The sequence below is a fragment of the Magallana gigas genome, chromosome 8, assembly GCF_963853765.1.
Source record: "Magallana gigas chromosome 8, xbMagGiga1.1, whole genome shotgun sequence".
In the NCBI taxonomy this organism is placed as follows: Eukaryota; Metazoa; Mollusca; class Bivalvia; order Ostreida; family Ostreidae; genus Magallana; species Magallana gigas.
The window spans coordinates 44,269,151-44,290,816 of NC_088860.1; the positions used below are offsets into that span (position 1 = coordinate 44,269,151).

General features: G+C 33.7%; 1 protein-coding gene and 1 long non-coding RNA gene across 4 annotated transcripts; both read left to right on the top strand.

Moving 5' to 3' along the window:
* Positions 1-10,609: 10,609 nt before the first annotated feature.
* Positions 10,610-13,810, top strand: LOC136270967 (uncharacterized). 3 transcript variants are annotated; one of them, XR_010708825.1, is made up of 5 exons: positions 10,610-10,915; positions 11,182-11,246; positions 11,366-11,437; positions 11,665-13,197; positions 13,482-13,810. It is a non-coding gene; the product is annotated as an uncharacterized lncRNA (long non-coding RNA). The 3 variants fall into 3 exon arrangements; XR_010708824.1 differs by having other exon boundaries at positions 10,611-10,915; positions 11,165-11,246; positions 11,665-13,182; XR_010708823.1 differs by having other exon boundaries at positions 10,612-10,915; positions 11,665-13,182.
* Positions 13,811-14,170: 360 nt separating this feature from the next.
* On the top strand, positions 14,171-21,228 carry LOC105333697 (protein mono-ADP-ribosyltransferase PARP14). Its single transcript, XM_034474355.2, has 9 exons — positions 14,171-14,238; positions 14,347-14,604; positions 15,028-15,249; positions 15,606-15,761; positions 15,926-16,022; positions 16,233-16,302; positions 19,781-19,956; positions 20,136-20,191; positions 20,703-21,228. The coding sequence occupies exons 2-9, from the start codon at positions 14,491-14,493 to the stop codon at positions 20,961-20,963; spliced, it is 1,152 nt and encodes a 383-aa protein (XP_034330246.2). The 5' UTR covers positions 14,171-14,238; positions 14,347-14,490; the 3' UTR covers positions 20,964-21,228.
* Positions 21,229-21,666: the final 438 nt, after the last annotated feature.

Sequence of the window (21,666 nt, forward strand, 5' to 3'; positions counted from 1 at the left end):
AAGCGATACTAATATCGCACTCTCGCCTTCGCAACTTCGCACTCTCGCCTTCGCATCTTCGCACTTTCGCCTTCGCCTTTTTATAATTATGGAGCTCTCTATCGTTTAAAGACAATTTTAGCTGTATAAAAGGACATCTGAGGCAGACGATGGACTTTTTAGAATTTATTTTCAACAGCCTGCGCAGATCCATAACATTTCTAGGGGGTGGGGCACAGGGGCCAAGCCCGTTTTAACATTAATTTCAATGTAACCATAAATAAAGAAAGGGGTCGAACTCTGACCCAAATAAAAAACTACCAGCTCGCTTCAAAAGCCTAATAAATCAATTAATTTTTAAAACACTCGCAATATGCATGTATTTTTCAGAAAAGTAATGTCTGAGATACACTCATGCCGAATTTCAAGTTGATGAGTCTTAAAATAGCGGAGATATACGTCATTATTCTCTCGAAGTCGCCAGTTTATTTTTACTCGGACATTTACCGGTCCAGGGCTCACGATGGGATTTTGCCTCTGACAACAGCAGTATTGCAACAAGTCGAGAAACATTCGCACTAATCTTTGAAAATCTTACATCAAATGCACGCTACTTGCATACAAAAACTCCGATAAAATTCCTCAGATACTCTCCATAATGAACTTTTATTCTGCAGCCACATCAATTTCTGACCAGACCGGCCATTTTGACGTCTTCGAGAAAGACTGATTCTGATTGGACCATCAGGAATATAAACCAATGAAATTGAGTTAAACATTAGCTATCAGAATGGCCGGTCTGGTCAGAAGTTGATGTGGCTGCAGAATAAAAGTTCATTATGGAGAGTATTTAAGGAATTTTATCGGAGTTTTTGTATGTAAGTAGCGTCCATTTGATGTAAGATTTTCAAAGATTAGTGAGAATGTTTCTCGACTTGTTGCAATACTGCTGTTGTCAGAGGCAAAATCCCATCGTGAGCCCTGGACCGGTAAATGTCCGAGTAAAAATAAACTGGCGACTTCGAGAGAATAATGACGTATATCTCCGCTATTTTAAGACTCATCAACTTGAAATTCGGCATGAGTGTATCTCAGACATTACTTTTCTGAAAAATACATGCATATTGCGAGTGTTTTAAAAAATAATTGATTTATTAGGCTTTTGAAGCGAGCTGGTAGTTTTTTATTTGGGTCAGAGTTCGACCCCTTTCTTTATTTATGGTTACATTGAAATTAATGTTAAAACGGGCTTGGCCCCTGTGGGGTGGGGTGGATAAATAATTATATTTGTCGGGGGTGGGGGAGGGTTCCGAGACATATTTTGGAGATTTTATTATATATAATTAATAAAATTAAATTTTCCGGGGGGATGAGATCTGGACCTTCTCTCTCCCTTTACTGCATGTGTGAAGTTATTAGTATTGAATTTTCCGGGGGGGGGACCCCCTCTCCACCTCTAGATCCATACACCAGCAAGGAGTGTCGCATAATGAAATTAGAATGTTACTGTGTTTGATCTACGGTAAACAGACAGCTGGTAAGTGACAGGAGTCTGGAAATGCATATGTATACATTATGGCGGACCTTACATTTTATATGGAGTATATATAACGATTAGGCATAGCCAGCACTGGTACATATACACATTAAAATATTTATAAACATTCATAGTAAGCACAATGGCTTAGCGCATGCGTACCAATGATATCATGGATTAATCGGAAAACCTTTGCGAGTACGGTGCCTGCATCAAATTCTATGTAATAGACCGAGACTTTCTGAATGCTATCAAAAAAGGCGAAGGCGAAAGTGCGAAGGCGAAAGTGCGAAGGCGAGAGTGCGAAGTTGCGAAGGCGAGTGAGCGATAGTAGTATCGCTCCTTCGCCTTCGCACCTTCGCGCTTTCGCCTTCGCATCTTCGCACTTTCGCTCCTTCGCCGTCGCACTCTCGCACTTTCGCCTTCGCAACTTCGCACTCTCGCATCTTCGACCTAAAGGCAAAAGTGCGAAGGTCGAAGTGGCCCCATCGGAACACCATAATTTTCTAACCATGTATCTCTTAGTTGACAGTAAGGATAACCCTGAAGTCGGTTGACGTTACTTATTTTTTTACCAAATATTTACAGATATTCTACTCTGTTTCGGACTGTTTTATATTCAAAATACAATTACCCCCACCCCCACAAAATTTATTACAGTTAATCACAAACTTGCAAATAATTGTTGACTTATTTTTTGCACCATTTAGCATTTTCACAGCTTGTGTCGGCTTTTTTCTGGGTTAAATCCATTTTGTTTGTACCTCTCGTTGCGCCGTGACGTCCGGCGACGTCGATGTTTTTAGTCAATTCTAAAGAGGACTATCTGTCTTTAGTTACTAATATTTGTTCGACAAAACAATATATCCCATCATTATTTGGAATATAGAACACCATGACTATACTTAATTTGAGGTTTCAATATTATTTAGTTTTTAGCCCAATTTAAAGAGATATTATTTTCAACATTACTAGACTTTTACCCGTGCGTGCACGGGTTGACATTGCATATGATATCGGGCATTTACAAAATATATATATACATCGAAACACCGTATATTGTTGACATTTGCATAACGAAACTTCAAGCTTACAATAATGCTATTAATTTCACTACACTCTGCTGAGTTGGAATAATCTAACTGTGTCTCGGGAAATGCCTTCATCACAGTCAAAATGCCTCCATCGTGGGAACCCACGGGTTTTCTATCCGTTACACTGCAGTGTAACGGATAGAAAACCCGTGGGTTCCGACGGTGAAATGCCTCCCATATACCCGTTATGTTGCAGAAAATTGCTGAATCGCTCCAAAACGATTCTGGAGAAAATTAAGTTGCATTGAATATTACAGTCAAATTGTTCACAAAAACCATTTTGAAGCTGTAAATACCTTTCCTCGAAAAGTTTAAATCTATAATTGCAGAATCCAACATATTTCAACAACGTTTTTTACACATCTTGTTGACATTCAACGCTCTCGCGATTTTTTTCTAGTAAATGCACTGTCTTAGAGTTATCTCCCGTATTTTCTTTGATGAACATAAAAAAAAATTCCAATAAAAATTAACACACATTTGTTTTATCGTTTCCAAGTTTATCCATGCAAATATGATATTGTGGAAAACATAAAATAAAGAGCCTCTAGTGATTTAGCTTGAATGTAATGCGCATGCGCAAGATTATAAAATCCAAAAAATTCAGACGATTTCCGGAATTTTTTGAGGAATTTTCGTTGATTATTAATTAAAGAAGCCTGATTGACAAAAAAAAAACAAATTGGTAATCTTCAAGTACCAATGATGTTTAAAATATATAAAACAAAAGACAGTACTCTTCCGATTTATCGGTATTAAAGCTAAAAAATTCGAGTCTATTATTTTAATATAGTAGTATAGATATGGTTTATTGTTGACATAACACAAATTTTGACCGTGCGCCGTGACCTTATTTTTGAAGAAATAGATTCTAAATAATTCTTAGAAATAAAGGAATTTATTAACATTTTTTCTTGCAAATTGTTTGAAACTATTGCTAAATTATGTCTACTAAATTTAGTAATGATATGACGTTAAGTAACATAGCTATGACAAAAGTCTTCGTATTTTTTGATTTTTTGATTGACCCTCGTAGAACTTGACACATTATTATTACTCCTGTTCATGGAGAATAAAAATTTAGAGCATGCATACTGGATGAAAAAATATTAACGTGATAGTGAATCTTCTCTGTTTTGCTTGGAGCTGTTTCCCATTTCTCACAAATCACCTTACTGAATCGCATTGGAGAAATTCACAAGTGATAAACCTTCACTGCTATTTTCTCAGATACCATTTTGAACACTTACAAAGTATGGTCTGCCATAACAAGGAACAAACAGTAGAGCAACTAAATTCACCATGTGCATTTTGTTTCCGGTTTCAAAAATCTGCCAAATTATAATGCGAAAAATTTAGTTTATTACGGGCCGCCAGAAGGTGGTCCGTTATTTGATATACATTAAGATATTGTAATTGCGTTTCTGCGGGATAATTTTATTTTTTATAGAATTAATATCATGCTTATTTTTATGAATTAAAAGTAAATTTGCATGTAGAAATATGTTTTATGCCTTTAAAAAATACTAAATATTTTTTGTTTCACTCGTAAATAAAAAGTAAGTAATAGACTGGTGTTAGGCGCGTTTTTATCGAGACTATAATCTATTCGGAAAATTTCGGAGTTTTTCATTCTATCGAGATCGGTATACGGGGCATACTAAAGACCTGAAACAGTAAAAACCTGAATGATATGAAATTCATATGAATGATATATTTGAATTTGTATGTTCTGCATCATATAAAATGACTTTTTGTGTGTATTTATTATATTTCCATGTGAAATGTGGTCAATGTGTTCTCCATTACTTCATAATATGGCAATGGTCATACAATGACCGTAAGAAATGCTTACTGTAACGACCTACATTCTTAACAATAACAATAAAATGTTAAACTTCAAAATGTTGCTGAAAATATATCAAAATTAACCATCAAAATTAGTTTAACCAACTCGTTATTTTCTTTTTCGTGGTGTGTGTTTTTTTAAGTAAACAACCAATGATGATTCATACAGCAATCATATTTTTGCGGCCCATTTGACGCTTGCATCAATGTTTTTTCTTGTTTTCATTGAATGATAAAAGAAGTCAATATTTCAGTATATGAAAGGAACATCAAGTCAAATATGTCAGCAATATGAAGGAAAGTATCATGTTAATCTTGTCAGCAATGTGGGGTAAACATAATCTCAAATATGTTAGCAAAACGGGAACACACATATCAAATATGCCCTAAATAGGGGGGGGGGGGGTTAACAAATATGTCAGCAATATCGTAAATTATTCTCTACAAACCTTTGTCAAATGTTCTCTTCCATTATTTTCATCATTAGCTCTAAAGGCTAAAACTAAATAAATGAACGTACAAAAAAACTAATTTATTTGGACTCGCAGCTGAATAAATGATACAAGATAGTATTTACTGTAATTCATTCAAGGTCATTAACCAAATGACATTTTCTCAACGTGCTGAAAATGCACTTATTGATTATTTACATGTTTACATACAGACAATGAACTTTGACCTGGCCAAATATATCGGCCTCGTTGCGTATAAACCACGTGCAGTTTAGGGGAAACGTATATGCAAAGAAAACAAGCCACATCTTCTTTTGCTTTCTCAAAAGGTAAAAGAATCATTCAATATGAATATCAAAGTAATTAACTGAAAATAGATTCAAGCCAAAATTCATATTTACCAAATTCATGATAAGCCGCCATCGAGAGTGCAGCTGCACCGGACAAACCACCTAATTTAAAGAAAATTCTTGAGACGTGTCGATCCTTTGCCTCATTTCTTGTCTGAAGAAATATATTCAACTCCTTTCATTACTAAATATACGGTGTTTTGTATCGTGTAAGAATACTTCATCGCATCACTTTGAAAACCTTTCGGTTCTTTTTTTAGCTATAAAATTATATACTTTTGATTAATTATTAATCTCACTTTCACTTAAGTCAATTTTAGAAAACTATTATTCTATTTATATTCCATGGGGTATTTTTTGCTGAAGAACTTCATGGACAGCAATTCATAAGTGCACACAAGTACATTTTAGGAAATTTCAAACCCTATATGGGGGAAAATGTGAATCGAAAGTAATTTTTGATTTAAGCATAATAATTTTGGGATCGTAATTGATATACAAGTATACATAACGTTTTGATTCACACTTTGACATGAGAGTTATTAAAACACACCTGATAATGATAAATTCATATTTTTATATAATTTTGATTCGTATAAAAATGATTCAGTTCAATTTAATATATAACATTCACATCCGGCAAAAATTGCACTAAAAACTTCCTTGTTTTCTAATATTATCTAAACATATTTTTTTCTCTGTCGACTAGTTTCCGTTTCTGTCACTTTGTACTTGGTATTTCTATGATACTGGTATTCATATTTGTGTATCAATAAAAGATAGAAGAAAAAAACAAGAGATGTAGTGTATATGTATGGCACGCCAAATTCACAAAAATGAGCTAAACATAGTTTCACATTTGATAAATTAGGTTTATCGACTGTTAACTATAGTAAACGAACCTCAATCTATAGGTAACGATTTGATAACTATAGTCTTCATCTGTAAAACTATATTTAGCGGTTGTAAACTATAGTTTGCGAATGTTAATGATAAGTTCATCACCTTCAAATAATGTTAACAACAGATTTTGCTGATAAATATAGATTCACATCTGTAAACTATAATTTAAAGTTAAGATTTGTTAATCATAGTGACACAGTCGTGAACTATATTTATTATTATAATGTTTTGCACTCGCAAATGGTTTTATTCAGTGTAAATTATAGTTTTTCACTTCTAACTAAAACATAGATAATTGCGTTAACTGTGGTTTACCGATGTGAAATTAGATTAATGGCGTAAAATAAAGTTTCACAGAGGATATTCTTAGTTATCAACCGTAACTATAGTTTACGGACGCTAAACTAGAGTTAACAATAGTTTATTGTTAACTATAGTTTACGAACCGTAAACTATAGTTAACGATTCGGTAACTATAATTAACGATTCGTTAACTATAATTTTTATCTGCAAAAACATATTTAACGGTAGTAAAATATAGTTTATGAACGCTTAACTAGAGTTAACAATACTTTATTGTTAACTATGGTTTACGAACCGTAAACTATAGTTGTTAACGATTCGGTAACTATAATTAACGATTCGTTCACTATAGTTTTCATCTGCAAAACCATATTTAATGGTGGTAAACTATAGTTTATAAATGATAATATAAGTTTAAGTGTCTGTAAATAACGTTAACTAAAATTTTGCCGATAAAAATAGATTCACATCTGTGACCTATAATTTTCATTCGTTAATTATAGTTAAGAATTGTTAATCATAATTTTACAACCGTGAAACTATATTTATCAGATAAACTATGTTTTGCAATTGCAAATGGGTGTTTTCAGTGTTAATTCTAGTTTCACACTCCTAAAACATAGATGATCGCGTTAACTATGGTTTACAGATGTTAAATATGGCTTATCGTCGTTAACTATAGTTGTCTGTCCATAAACTATGGTTTACAACCGTTAAACCTATTTTATCGACTGTGAAACTATGATGGGCTCATTTGTCTGAATTTGGCGTGCCATATATTTGCTGTCTGGGATGCATATGTCGAAGTCACTCTTTATTCTTCTTGGATAGTATACATGAAAAAAAAAACCTGAACATTTACTAATTAAAGCATCCTCATTTTTCATTCTAAGTGATTTTATCAACATTATCACTATACATGTAATTTGGTCCGCTGATTAAAAAACACTGTCATTAATTTCTACTTTTTAACCCGTTTTTTAATCCACAAATAATATATACCGTTTCCCTTCATTTTGATATTTTCATTCGTTTTAAGCAGCTCAACTGAGCTTTGAACTCAGGTGAGCTTTTTTGATCACTTTTTTGTCTTGATGTCCGGTGCCAATAATACGTTTAAGGGAGATACCAAAGTACCTCTTCAATAAGTTGGTTCAATAAGTTCAAGTATTGTTTTTGTTTGGAATCTCACTGTTAGTGATAAAGTTAATTTGTAGTTAGTTCTGATTCGTCATTAATAAATGACATTGTTTCGTCAATGAGAACTTAGTTGTTTTCAAGAGGTTATATTCACAAACTTCAGATCATAGATGGAACTGAAATGTATAGTTGTTAATTGAAAAAGACTTTATTGGTAATCCATCAATACGCGTAGATGGGCATAAAGATCTTCTCAAAAACCAAAATGACCAAAAAACTTCTAACTTGTTTAGAAGCATCTTCAGGTAGTGTAGATTCAAGTTTGTTCAAATCATTATCCCCGGGGTTTGGTGGGACCACAATGGGAGGTCAATTATTTTTTTTACTGAAATTAATTTATAAAAACAATATAAAAATCTAATCTAAATCCAATTGCCCAGAAAATCTTTAACTAGTGTGGAAGCATCCTCAGGTAGTGTAGATTCAAGATTGTCCAAATCATGATCCACAGGTGTAGGGTGGGGCCAAAAATGGAGCGTCAATTTTTTCACAGGACTATAGAGAGAGAAAATCTTCACTATAACCAATTATGTAGCCAGAAAAGCTGTAAGTTGTGTGGAAGCGTCCTCAGGTAGTGTAGATTCAAGTTTGTTTAAATTATGATTCATGGAAATAGGTTGGGGCCAAAATTTTGGGTCATTTTTTATTTTCAACAGGATTTTATTGTACATCTATTATGAAACAAACAAATATTCCACTCAATTCAGTTTGTGTACAAACTGAAAAGACTATAACAAGCAGCAGATTTCATTATTTAATTCATAAAATTCGATTTTTTATCAATATACCAAAGTTAGTCCAAACGATACAAAAACAGCTGATTGCTGCGTCATATCTTAACTTCCGATGCCGTTAGATCAATTATAGCAGCGTAATTTACTTGAAACTAATTAATAAAAAAGAAGAGTGTACTAAAAAATAACTTTCAAATATAATATTTACTCTGCCTTGTTATAATATTATTTATTATTTACGTAATTTGACCATCAGACACCACCAACATGTACGTGTGCAGTAGCCATTTCTGTCACGTTGTTTAAACGCCTATGTCATTAACTAAAGAACTATATATGATATCGGTCATATTTGCCCCCCCCCCCCCCCCATAATTCGCCATTTTAAAAGTATTTCAGGTACATTAAATTGTTATGTTATATTTTAGAAAAGTTGATATAACATATATTTTTTACCTATTTATTTAAGTTTTTGCACTCACTGGCAGTTTATGACGTCAGAAGTTACACCATTTTTATAATTTAATCAAAATCATTAAAAAATTGACGTTTTTTCTAATCTTTTCTCGAATGGGAAATATAGAGCGACACTTTGAACAAGGAAAATATTTTTGTCCCTTATTAGTCTTGGATAAATACACCTCTGATTAAATTATTTCGTTTTGTTCTAGCATGCGCTCAATGTTTTCTGAAAGAAAAACTGTTTAAAAACAAGCCGTTTTATGCTTGAAATGGAAAAATGGCGAGAAAAGGCAATCTTTGTGATGCCATATTTCTAAATTGTAGGCATTTGGATAAAGAGGAAAACTATGAAAAAAATGTACGTGTATATGTGTACCAAAAAAAACAAAACAAAAAAGAATTACAGAAAAATGACGATGTTTATTTAAGGGGGCCTTTTTAGGCCCATATCATATAAAATCCTTTCCCTCCAAATTTCCAAATAATATAACATATGTATTACACCATTGTCTTGTTATTGTAATGCAAATTCTAAATATAAAAGGCAATAGAAATTGAATTATCAATTCTTCCTTTGTTAAGTATTGAACTATATAATAAGAATATGGGGTAGAACCCCCCTACAACTGTTTTTACCTCTATACAAAATTAGAGAAATTGTCTGCCCGTAAAATATATCGGTCGCATTTTTCTCGTCAACTATTGATCATAGATTCTTAAATTTCAACACACTCTTTATTTAGGTATGTAATATCATGAGAATCATATTTTTACTAATCAGACTTCAAGTCTCTGTTAAATGACGACTTTTGAATTCTAGCCTAAATTTTCAAACAAATAAAATTTTCAAATAATTTGAGATCGTCCCTGGATATTCCAACCTGCCTGACTAGCTTAAGTGATAGACTCCTAGTAACTTTTTCTAAGTAGATGAGGACAGATCCATACATTTTAAAATACGAAACAAAGCCGAGAACATTAAATAAAAACATCTCATAAACGCGAAAACCCTTTAAAAACAGGGGCAACGAATTTCATAACTTAAAGGGACGATTTGAGCTCAACATTTTCAAAATTTATGTTTTCAATTTTTATGTCTAGAATTGTTAATATAGATGTTTTCAATGCTTTGACAAAATTTGAAAGTCAAATATAAAGTTACAAGCGAATTACAGAGGTTAGAAAGCTTTGTTTTGTAAACAAAGTTCGAGTCCTGTTAATGTTTACATATTTGATGTATTGGTATAAGTTTCAATCTAATGTTGCTGTTTGTTGAGATGAAATTATTTATAAACCCATTGAATCAGTCTATCTTGTTTCTACAAGTTATTTTGATAAAGAAATGGAAATTTCTTTACATTACAGTATTTGTAAACAAATATATAAGACTCGAGCTTTGTTTACATATAACAACAACTTCTTTCCTCTGTATTTCGCTTGTAACATGACTTCTAACATTCAAATTTTGGTGAATCATTCAAAATACAAAAATAAACTGTTTTTTACATTGAAATCAAAAATAAAATGTTCATCTGAAATTGTGTCTCGGTGAATCCCTTTTACCTTGTTCATTTTAAACTTGTGCTAAGTCTTGCTGTCGTCTATAAAAAATTAGAAAATATATAGAAAGAAAAATAGAAAATAATAGAAAGAATTAAAGATGATTTTTAAATTATTATTCAAAATTCACCATTTTACACATAAAATATCGCCCTTGCACCCCAGTTTTTAACCTTGTGAACATGGTAGAAGAACCATTCCTCGTCATAACCATACTTACTAAACTTATTCTTCTTTCTTTGTGCTGGTTAGCACACAAGGCCGTTCGTCCGTGATAACCATATATACATACTATTATTCACAACAGTATTCCGATATGATCCACCTTTTAACAGTCGCACTACTGAATAGATCCGCTCCTTTTTATCTATACATGTACTATTTTAAATCGCGTGACAAATTCTTTGTTTAGATTTCAATGTTGAACCCAACAACCTAACATGTTATTAATGTCGACGAATGGTTAAAATCTGTGTGGCTTTCAGCTGTAAAGGTATTTTCACATTCAATCAAGTGTGTATTTATTTTATTCGATGAACAGTTTAATAATCCTACTTTCGTTTTCAATCTTGCTCTAGTACTGTAACAATTGCATTCGTCAATTTTTTGTGACTGACAGGTTTACTATAACTTACTATAATCGTTTAGACAAAACTTGTGTAACATGATACGTCATAGGTTAGATATACTTACAAACAGTTAAATAAAACGTATCTACTTTTTTCAACATTTAAAAGTTTAGAAGTGTTTACAAAACAGATCTATAAAAAGGAATATGGCAAGCAAAAATACGGACTTCCAGAGAACTCATCTCCATAGAAACGGTATTAAATGACTGTCTATCTATCTGTCTATCTATTGATTTCTCTCTCTCTCTCTCTCTCTCTCTCTCTCTCTCTCTCTCTCTCTCTCTCTCTCTCTCATGTTATTTCTTATTCTGTAGGAAATGATATATACAACAATGATTTGTTCTTTAAACCTAAGCATATATCATCGATGGACAATAAAACTCCAAGTAAATATATATATATATATATATATATATATATATATATATATATATATATATATATATATATATATATATATATATAATCTTTGAATTGAGTTAAATGAAAGTGCAAATTAATCATACTAACTCATTTAAAATTGTTTTAAAATAATATAAAATACTACATGAATCATAACACATAATGATAAATCACTGATTTACTATATATATAATAATGTTTTCTCTTTCAGTATCTTTAACGTTCAGCTCAAAGGGAAACTATGTCAGCAAAGAATTCCAAAGCACAGGCTACCAATTGGAAAAACTAATTTTCTTGATGACAAAAATTCAATCGTATTTTGAACAGGTACTTAAACCATTAAATACGAATGTAGTCCTAAGAAGTAACACTCCTTGTCTTACTGTTGGATTCGTCTCCGAATACCACGAGTTTGACTTTCCAGATTGGGTTGAAAGCTGTTTAAACTGGACGGAACACTGTGTTAGGGACCTGGAATTACTGTTGATAAAGGGAGCAGTTAGTGAAATTAATCACACTGGGATAGCAGCATTTGTATCCCAATTAGGGCACAACTCCGTGTGGGTATTTACAATAAAGGATATTGATGGTGTTTTTCTTTTAGGCAGTGTAGATTCCATTATTTATTTGATACCAGAACTACACAAGCACTTTCAAAACATTAGTTTTTGGAATATGGAGACCGGGGAAGAGGTTAAGCAAACTGTTTTTCAAATGAATCCAATGTCTTGTCGTTTAAACGCGATATTCAAAGGTACTGAGAAGTTGGTGACGTCATTTCCGTATTTAACAATACGTTACATGGGCAGTGAAACAGGGCTTGCAATTTGGATGCTGGGAAACCATAACGACATAACAGAAGGGGTTGACTTCCTCAACAGTTTAGCCTGGTTGGGAGGAGCTCCGTGGAGATATTGTCTTGGGCTTGAGGGCTTCGAATTCTTTTTGGCCAGAGAACACGTTCAGTCGTTTATTGACGGTATGATCACCACACAAGACGGTACCTGGGTGATTGATAATCATTCCAAAATTGTGGTATTTGGGAAAACTGAAGAAGATGTCAACTCCATTATGAATACTTTGAATGGATCTATTAGAAAGATGGAATTTTTCGTTGCTGACACACATGCTTTCTCGGAAAATGCGAACGAGTGGATAACACAAGCTAAGGAGCTTGAAAAGACATACGGTGGAAAATGTCATTTTTCTATTAACGCTGTTAAAAATTCTAGCTACTTGGAAATAACTTTTATGTTTACCGCTGATCTTGAAAATGAACATTCATTGAAAGTGCTCATTCATAATGTTGAATTACAATCCTTAAATAAATTAAGTTTTCAAAGAAGTGAGAAACAACTGAAGTGGATTCAGTTGTTTTATTCGGGTGATCTCATAACGGAAGCTCAAAGAGCTGGCGTTAATTTCAATATTTTAAAAGACACTAATGCCATTGAGATAGAAGGAATATTCACAGCTGTAAAAGAAATGGCGGGGTTTATTGACTCAATTTGTATGGAAGAACGACACATATTGCTGCCTCATGAAGTCCTGCAATTACAACCGGCGGATTTCTTCCGTGGATATCGCTGTTGCTCTGAATACGCCAAGTCTGAGAATTCTAGATTTTGGATAAGGGGAAAGATAGGAATTGTTGCTAGCTGTTGTCAGTCGGGGTTCGAGCACATGTATGCCCACCTCAAAGCAAAGCTGGTGCAATGGGACTACAGAGGTACATCAGTTTCAAGTAAAATATTGGTTTTCTTGTTTAGTGGGAATATATATAAAACATTTATCAATTTTTCTTATTTATTATTTATCTGTTGAAATAAACTAACGCTACACAATAACACGCAATACCTGTTAAAACAATGAAGATTGCATTGTACCGAAATTCTGTGCTTCTAAGCAAAGTGATGCAACCTTTGTAAATACTAATGGAATTATTATTTGATAATCATACACAGTGTTTTATGTATATAATTGTCCTAATGATATATTTGCATCAAAACATGTATAGGTATACTTTAGGTAAAGAAATCGAGTGGGTTGATGAGAGCAGTGTGGTGGTAAAGTATCCAATCTTAGACGCTGGAGACAAAGGAAATGTCCCTCTTCCAGACGGGGGCTTAAAGTCATTATTTCAGGCTGTTAAAGACAGGAAGAAAATGTCGGTAGCTTTCGACATACAAGACGTGTTACCTGAACAGGTGCATTCTTTCATGAAGAGTATCCTGGACCAGATTCCGGGATTACCGGATGGTCTGATTATCGTGTTACATCTCCTTGATGGAGCCATGTTTCAGGCCGCTGCCGAGTGCTTGCAAAAAACCGAGACTTGTCTTACAGAAAGAATGGCAAATGGTAAGTCTAGTTATACAGGATGCCATTCTTGCCCTAAAAATCTAGATTTAAGTCCGCCTAGTTCATATGACTAACAAAGCAAAATATGTAAATATTACACATTGCTCAATTATTCTGGTCAGTGGATCAAGTATAATAAGACTTAGTATGCTCAAAGAATTAAAAGGAATAATGTTTGAATTAAAAAATGGAGAATACTTGGAGATCTTTTGATATAAATTTTCCTTTTTTATGTGAACTGGATTAAAATAATTTTAGATAAACCAATAGCTCAATAAATATTATCAAAATGTAACAATATCTAAAACCCGCTTTAAAAAAAATAGTTGATAGACATTTTAAATAATGTCTTTTGATAGGACTCCAAAGAAAAACAATTGATCTGCAAGTTATCACAGGAAGAATAGCTGAACTCCCCAACAAGGCAAATACTTTTCTTATTTTCAATAACCTAAGATTTTGTGATACAATGTGAGTTACATATATTTACACTTGATGTTTTGTTTGAACGCATACCTCCTTGTATTCACAGGTTGATGTTATTGTTAATACAACATCTCCAGATCTGGATATAACCAAAGGGGCAGTTTGTAAATCCATTTTAGAGGCCGCTGGAAATAGTCTTAAAACTGAGCTAGATAATCTTCCTGTTATTTATAACAAGGGTGGTAAAGTTATGCGGGTCAAGTACGGAGAAATTGTGGAGACTACGGGATATCGTTTAAAGTGTACAAGTATTTTCCATGGTTTTCTTTATAAATGGGCCGGGGACGGAAAGGCAGCCTTTGATGTGAGTATGAACATTTTATATGCACTGAAGTTAACAACAAGATGTTTCAGGTACAACATATTAGGACGCAAGTTCTTAATTATATGCAAAAATGACAGACTGTTTGTAGACGCATATGAGGCCATTCAGAATACTTACAAATCAAAAGCATCATACTTTAAAAAAAAAGTGTATCAAAATAGTTTTCATGAAACTCCAATGAAAAGTTTTTCAATCATCTTTTGATTTAGTAAGATAACTTTAAGTTTTAATAGTTTACACTTAAAGTATCGTTCAATTCACGTTGCTTCCTATCAACCCACTGTGCAGATTTTTTTTTAGATAAATATTAAATAATTAAAATATCATTAAGATCTAAGATATACCAGGTATTTTAAAAAAATTAGCATTATATTTATTATTATTATGTTTTGTGCGTTTTAGGTTCTCAGAAGATTTGTGGAAAATTGCCTCTCTATGGCAGACGTCAGGAAGTTTAAAACGTTGGCTTTTCCCGCCATTGGAACGGGGCGGTTACAGATTCCTCCGGATGTCGTAGCGAAGTGTGTGCGGGAGGTGGTCAAGGAATATTCCTTGTCTCACCCTCAGACCTCTGTAGAGAAGCTCATTTTCGTGATTCATGAGGCAGATACCAAAAATGTTCAGGTAAACTTATACTTTCTCATAGTTATTAAACAGTCTATTAGTCAAAGAATTATTTGAATATAATTTTTTGAACTGTATCAATAGTTAATCATGTTAAGCGTTTGACGAAAATCTTATTCGTAAACTTTCTTTTTTATGACTTCTGGTCCAGTTGCTACAAGATTTTCCTCAAATATTTTTTTTCTGAAGCAACGACTTTAATGTTATGGTTATAATAAATTTTTACTGATTCATAATTATAGGTTATTCCTAATTATAGGTTCAAGATAATACATATTCAAAAGAGGGAGGAGTAGCATTCTTTTTGTCGGTCTGTCAGTAGTTATTTTAACCCCTCCCTTTTTTTTTTTTTTTAGGTTTTTAAGAATATTTTAGAAAAGAAAACAGAGGTTGTAACCATGGTTTCTCCAATGTTGTACAAGTTGACTGTATTTGGAGAGGTACGCAACATCGACGCTGCGATGACGTCACTTACGGAGTTGTTTCAAAAACATATCATCACCATTTCCAAGGTAACAAGGTTTCCAAAATAGTTTAACGCTCCGGGGTTGACACATCGTAAAACATCTCAGTATATAGACTGTCGATACTTTTACCTTAATATGCATAGTGAAAATTAATGATGATTTTGTCAGCTTCGATAGGTGAGAATATAAATAAAATGTTTCATTTTTAGAAAACCCAAGCTGTTAATGAAACGCGAGATGCTACAAAAACTACACATCAACAAGAAAATACGAAAACAGAAACTAATCTAGATAAACCAACAAAAGGCAAGCATCTGTCTCTTTCTCTTCTTCAAACTCGCCTTTGCTCTGTTTCGATACATCACTCACTATAAGTATTTTCCATTTCCAATGACTTTATATGACAACTCAGTCCTTCATTATTACAAAGAAATGACTTATTCGCGTTACTAACACTTTGGAAAGAGTGCACACACTCCTTAAGGTTGTAAAAAATATTTTAATGCTTGTTTTCAGCCAGAGTTAAGGACAATTCATCAGAAAATACATCCAAAGTATCGACCCCATCTGTGCTTTCACGAAAAGAGTAAGTTTTGTGTTCCTGTTGAAGCAAAAGATGTAGCATTTTCAATAAAAATTTTCAATTTATGTAACTTTTATGTACTATTTAACCCTCAGTTCCCTATCACGCCCATGATAATGAATTATTTGTACTTCATATTGCGATTAATACCAGTACATGTATATTCTTAAGGAAATTATTTGTTTTTGTTTGTTTGTTTGAATTATCTGATGAAAGTACATAAGTAAATCTATGTTTTTTCTCGGATAGAAAAAGGAATATCCAAGGTGCTTTATGTACATTTTGTACATATTTATGGAGAAAAAAAAACTACGGTAATATTATTTGACCTGCAGTTCCATATTATCTTTACGGTGATAAGATAAGATAACATAAATAAGTTGCATGTCGACATAAAAAGGTAGCATCTAGCATCTTGGATGTCACAAGTGGGCGATATTTGAGAATTTTTGAGAGTTTGTATAATTCCTATCTGATTGCAATTTTCTTGCATGTCAACATAGTTATGTTGCATGTTGACATAATTATCTTGCATGTCAACATATTTATCTTGCATGTCGACATATTTGATGGAAAAATAACTTGAACACAAGCGGCAGAGATATGCCACCATACGATCTGCATTCAAAGCGGAGAAAACCTTGAAACTGTAGAAAAAGGGGGGTGCATTTTTTAAAATCTTCTTCTCAAGAACTAATTAGTTCAATTCAACGTAGTTTAGCATAAATTATCCTTATGGGAAGGAAAATATAAATTGCAAAAATTAAGGGGTAATTTTGTTTCAAATCTAAGTTATTACGAAAATAATAATAAAGGAAAGGCGTGTTTCAATCAGTTTAATAGTTTCGGGCTCGGCATCCGGTAAAATGGGTAGGCAAGACCTGGCCTGGGCAAAACAAAAGATTGGCAGTTATTAATCTGCCAATCTCATTAAAATTTCAGGATATTTGATGGACTAGTATATTTGTATTCGCTGTAGATATTGCTGCAAAATAATGCGTATTTGGAATTGACGATTGCCGATCTGCCCCGACATTTATTTTGCCACGGCCCGGGTTTGCATACCCATTTTACCAAGACTCGTATTCCATACTTCTAAAACGAGGTTATTTGTTTAAAGCAGCCATGACATTACACGAAAAAGGGTCGATCTGATTATGATGAATTTGCTTGTTGTGCAACAGTTCGCGTATGAAGGGAAATTTTGAAACATGAAAAATATATTGGTGCCGATTTTGTGAAGTAAATTGAGGCTAAATATTTCAATGCGTTGACAGTTTTCACACATGACGTTGGTGTTAGCTTGTTCTGATTTTCGTTTCGTTTTCATTATTTATGCTTTGTAACCTGGAAACTATCGTCTGTATTTCGTGATTTTTACGTATCAAATCAAACAGAGACTTCGGTAAATCAAACAGTTACGTTAACTGTTTACCTGCGCAAATTAAGCAAAATCTGATGTAGGGGTACTGAAATACAATTCATTCTATCGGTAATTCGGCATTATCTTTTGCGTAATGGTAGATTAATGCAATAGGTTTTGTTGAGATGCTCGGCATTTTCTCTAGTTTATTCAGTTTAAATAGAGTTTGATATCGCTTACGGAAATATGTAGGTATATAAATGTATATATATGATTCATTTCGAAAAAATAAATTGTGTTCTTTATTTGTTATACATGTAGTGCATGTTTCTTGTGTTTAATTGTTTACAATTTCTATTTACTATATAACCATATTTGAGTGTTAAGCTTCGAATTATAAGCAAGATACAGAGATTTGCTCACAATTCTTTGTTTGTACACAGATCTTAAAAGCTAAAGATTAAAAAAGTAAAAAAAATTGTCAATATTTATTACGAAAATTTTCAAAATCTGTTCTTCCAGGAACCAACTTATTGAATTGTAAACGTAACCTTTTTAGCTCACCTGAGGATGGGGCCACAATGGGGGGTCGAAGTTTAACAAATGAATATATAGAGTAAATCTTTAGAAATCTTCTTCTCAGAAACTAATCGGCAAAGAAAGCTGAAACTTGTGTGGAAGCATCCTCAGGTAGTGTAGATTCAAAGATGTGAAAATCATGACCCCTAGGGGTAGGCTGGGGCCACAATGGAGGGTCGAAGTGTAACATATGAATATAAAAAGTAAATCTTTAAAAATCTTCTTCTCAGAAACTAATCGGCCGGAAAAGCTGACACTTGTGTGGATGCATCCTTAGGTAGTGAAGATTCAAAGATGTGAAAATCATGACCCCCAGGGGTAGGGTTGGGCCACAATGGGGGATCGACGTTTTACATAGGAATATATACAGTAAATCTTTAAAAATCTTCTTCTCAGAAACTAATAAGCCAGGAAAGCTGACACTTGTGTGGATGCATCCTCAGGCAGTGTAAATTCAAAGTTGTGAAAATCATGACCCCCGGGGGTAGGGTGGGGCCACAATGGGGGATCGAAGTTTAACATAGGAATATATACAGTAAATCTTTAAAAATCTTCTTCTCAGAAACTAATTCGCCGGCAAAGCTGGAACTTGTGTGGAAGCATCCTCAGGTAGTGTAGATTCAAAGTTGTGAAAATCATGACCCCTGGGGGTAGGTTTGGGCCACAATGGGGGATCGAAGTTTAACATATGATTATATACAGTAAATCTTTAAAAATCTTCTTCTCAGAAACTAATTAGCCAGGAAAGCTAAAACTTGTGTGGAAGCATCCTCAGGTAGTGTAGATTCAAATTTGTGAAAATCACGACCCCTGGGGGTAGGTTTGGGCCACAATGGGAGGTCGATGTTTTACATAGGAATAAACAGAGTTATTCTTTAAAAATCTTCTTCTCAGAAACTAATCAGCCAGGAAAGCTGAAACTTGTGTGAAAGCATCCTCAGGTAGTGTAGATTCAAAGTTGTGAAAATAATGATCCCCATGGGTAGGGTGGGGCCACAATGGGGGGGGGGGGGGGGTCAAAATTTAACAAAGGAATATATAGGGTAAATCTTTAAAAATCTTCTCAGAAACTAATCAGCCAGATGATTCTTTATAACTGTTAAGACTTTGGCCCCAGGACAATTCTTTGGCCTCACGAGAAGGTTCAGAGTTTGATGTACGTTTATATCCCATATATAAACTATTGTTAGGGATCTTTTTTAGAACTGCAATACTCAACATATGATATGACTATAAAATCATCCTGTTAGAAAAGGGACTTATGATTATAAACATAAGAATATCCAGGGGAAAATGGATTTTATTTATACAAGATTTACATGAATTATTGTACATTGTCCAGATAGTTTGTATTATGACTCCATTGAGCTGATTTTATCATACCTATTGTTCCTCAGGTGAGCGATGTGGCCCATGGGCCTCTTGTTTAGTAAATAAATATTAAATCACAAATGACTGGAACGAAAACTGAGTCAAGATAGTCCCAATGTAGGCATCAACAATTGTTCTTTGTACCGACATCCGCAATTTTCACTTTAGGAACCAGTCAGTTCCGGATAACAACGACGAAAAATGTCTTCTGCTGCAGAGTAAAAACAACATAGCCTTATCTGAAAAGACGCTTGGTCCGTTCCTAAAGGGCGTTGAATTCGAGAGCGTTGTTTGTCCATTCTTAAACGAATGCCAAGCTTTGGTGATATTCAAAACCATCAAAGGTAACCTTGAACACAGAAAATAATGATATATAGGCCTATAGCCTATATGTTTACTTGATTTATGCCACGATATAGCTGCCATTAGGAATACCTCCTGTTTTGATGTTTCAAGAGTTATATTGTTTCATTGGCGTGTGTAAACGTATACTATATTTTTAAAAAAAATCTTATTTATTCAGATGCCGACAAATTCTTGGGTAACGAAAATTTTGTTGCACAAAAACTTCCAAAACAGGTAAGAAAAATGCAATATTGGCATATCATCAAAATTCCAAGACAAGAGTCGGTGGTTTTATACTGGCCTCCTTTTAAATTGATAGGTTTTTGTTGCGTCTAAAACTTATCCCGACATTATCAAACAGATTTCTTTGAAGTCTATAGAACTTCAACAATTACCCCCACATCATATACGTGTTCAATGTCTAATATGTAAAAGCTGAAAAAAGGTCAGAGCTAGCACAAGCCGTCCTAAAATTCCTTGCTCATTAAGGTTAACGTTCAAGAGAAACCACTCGCTGGGATTAATGGCTACCAATGTTGAAGGCGCTTTTCGTCCAAATTCTTTCCTTCGGTTATGATTAAGATTTGTGGAAATTCATTATTTATACTTAACTGGATCCGCCGTCAATTCACAGCCTTAAATCCGAGTTTTCTCCCTTAAAATCCAATGAACCCTCATTTTCTGTATATCACAGGATGTGATTACAAATTCGAATTAGTCCTGATTTTCTGTATATATTCTACAGGAGGTGAAAGACACGAAAGCGAAGCTGGGTCCAAAAGTAATCAGTGTATTAGAGACACGGAAAATGTCCAGTCAGGAGTTTTACAGGAAGACAGGGGGAACTCTCTGTATCCAGACGTGGACAGTCACGGGCAATCTGCTGGTGTTACAGCACGTGCAGAAGTTCTTGAAAGATGTCGTGAAGGAATTTGAGAGACCGAAAATCCCCGAGACCTGGACGCCGAATGCAGAAAACTACTCAACGGCGGTGTTTTATATATAAACTTTACAGGCTTGCCCACAACATTCAAAATCGTTTGCTGGCCATTTGATAACGCGTTTTTTTGGTTCATATATACCAATATTGCATGGTTTTTATTTTTGGTTTGCAATGTGTTTGTCTTAATTAAGTATTTTGTTGCATCTTATTATAATTCTGAATTCCATTACTTTGATTTTGTAAAGAAACGCTGGCCCCGATACCGTATTGCTTTGTCGATTCGCTAGTCTCGTTAATACAGAGGAATTATTTTATCGAGTTTGCTTTTATTTAAAGCTATACACGCTATAATTTGCGTCAATTTTGAATAAAGGGGAAAACGTTTGTGTTTGATTACTAATAAAAGTTACCTTTATTCTGTTAATTATAATGCTCAATTCGATCACGTAACAAATATATCAAATATTAAACAATAAAAAATATTTATTTTCCTGCCAGGAAAGTAATGCCTCCTCGTGAATATCAATCTATCACGTGATAGCGACAGCTAAATTTAGCCTATCATTCCAAAACTGGTGAAGGGTCAACATCTTCATAATTGTGATAGTTTCATAAAGGAAAGGATATTTTCAGTAAAGCATAAATTTGTCCGATATACGAGTGCAAACAAAAGAAAAAATACAAGCCTGTGAGTAGATATGAATACTTCCTTTAAAAAAATGACGTAGACCTGTGTTTTTCCCCTGTGTGCTATTTATAGATCCTA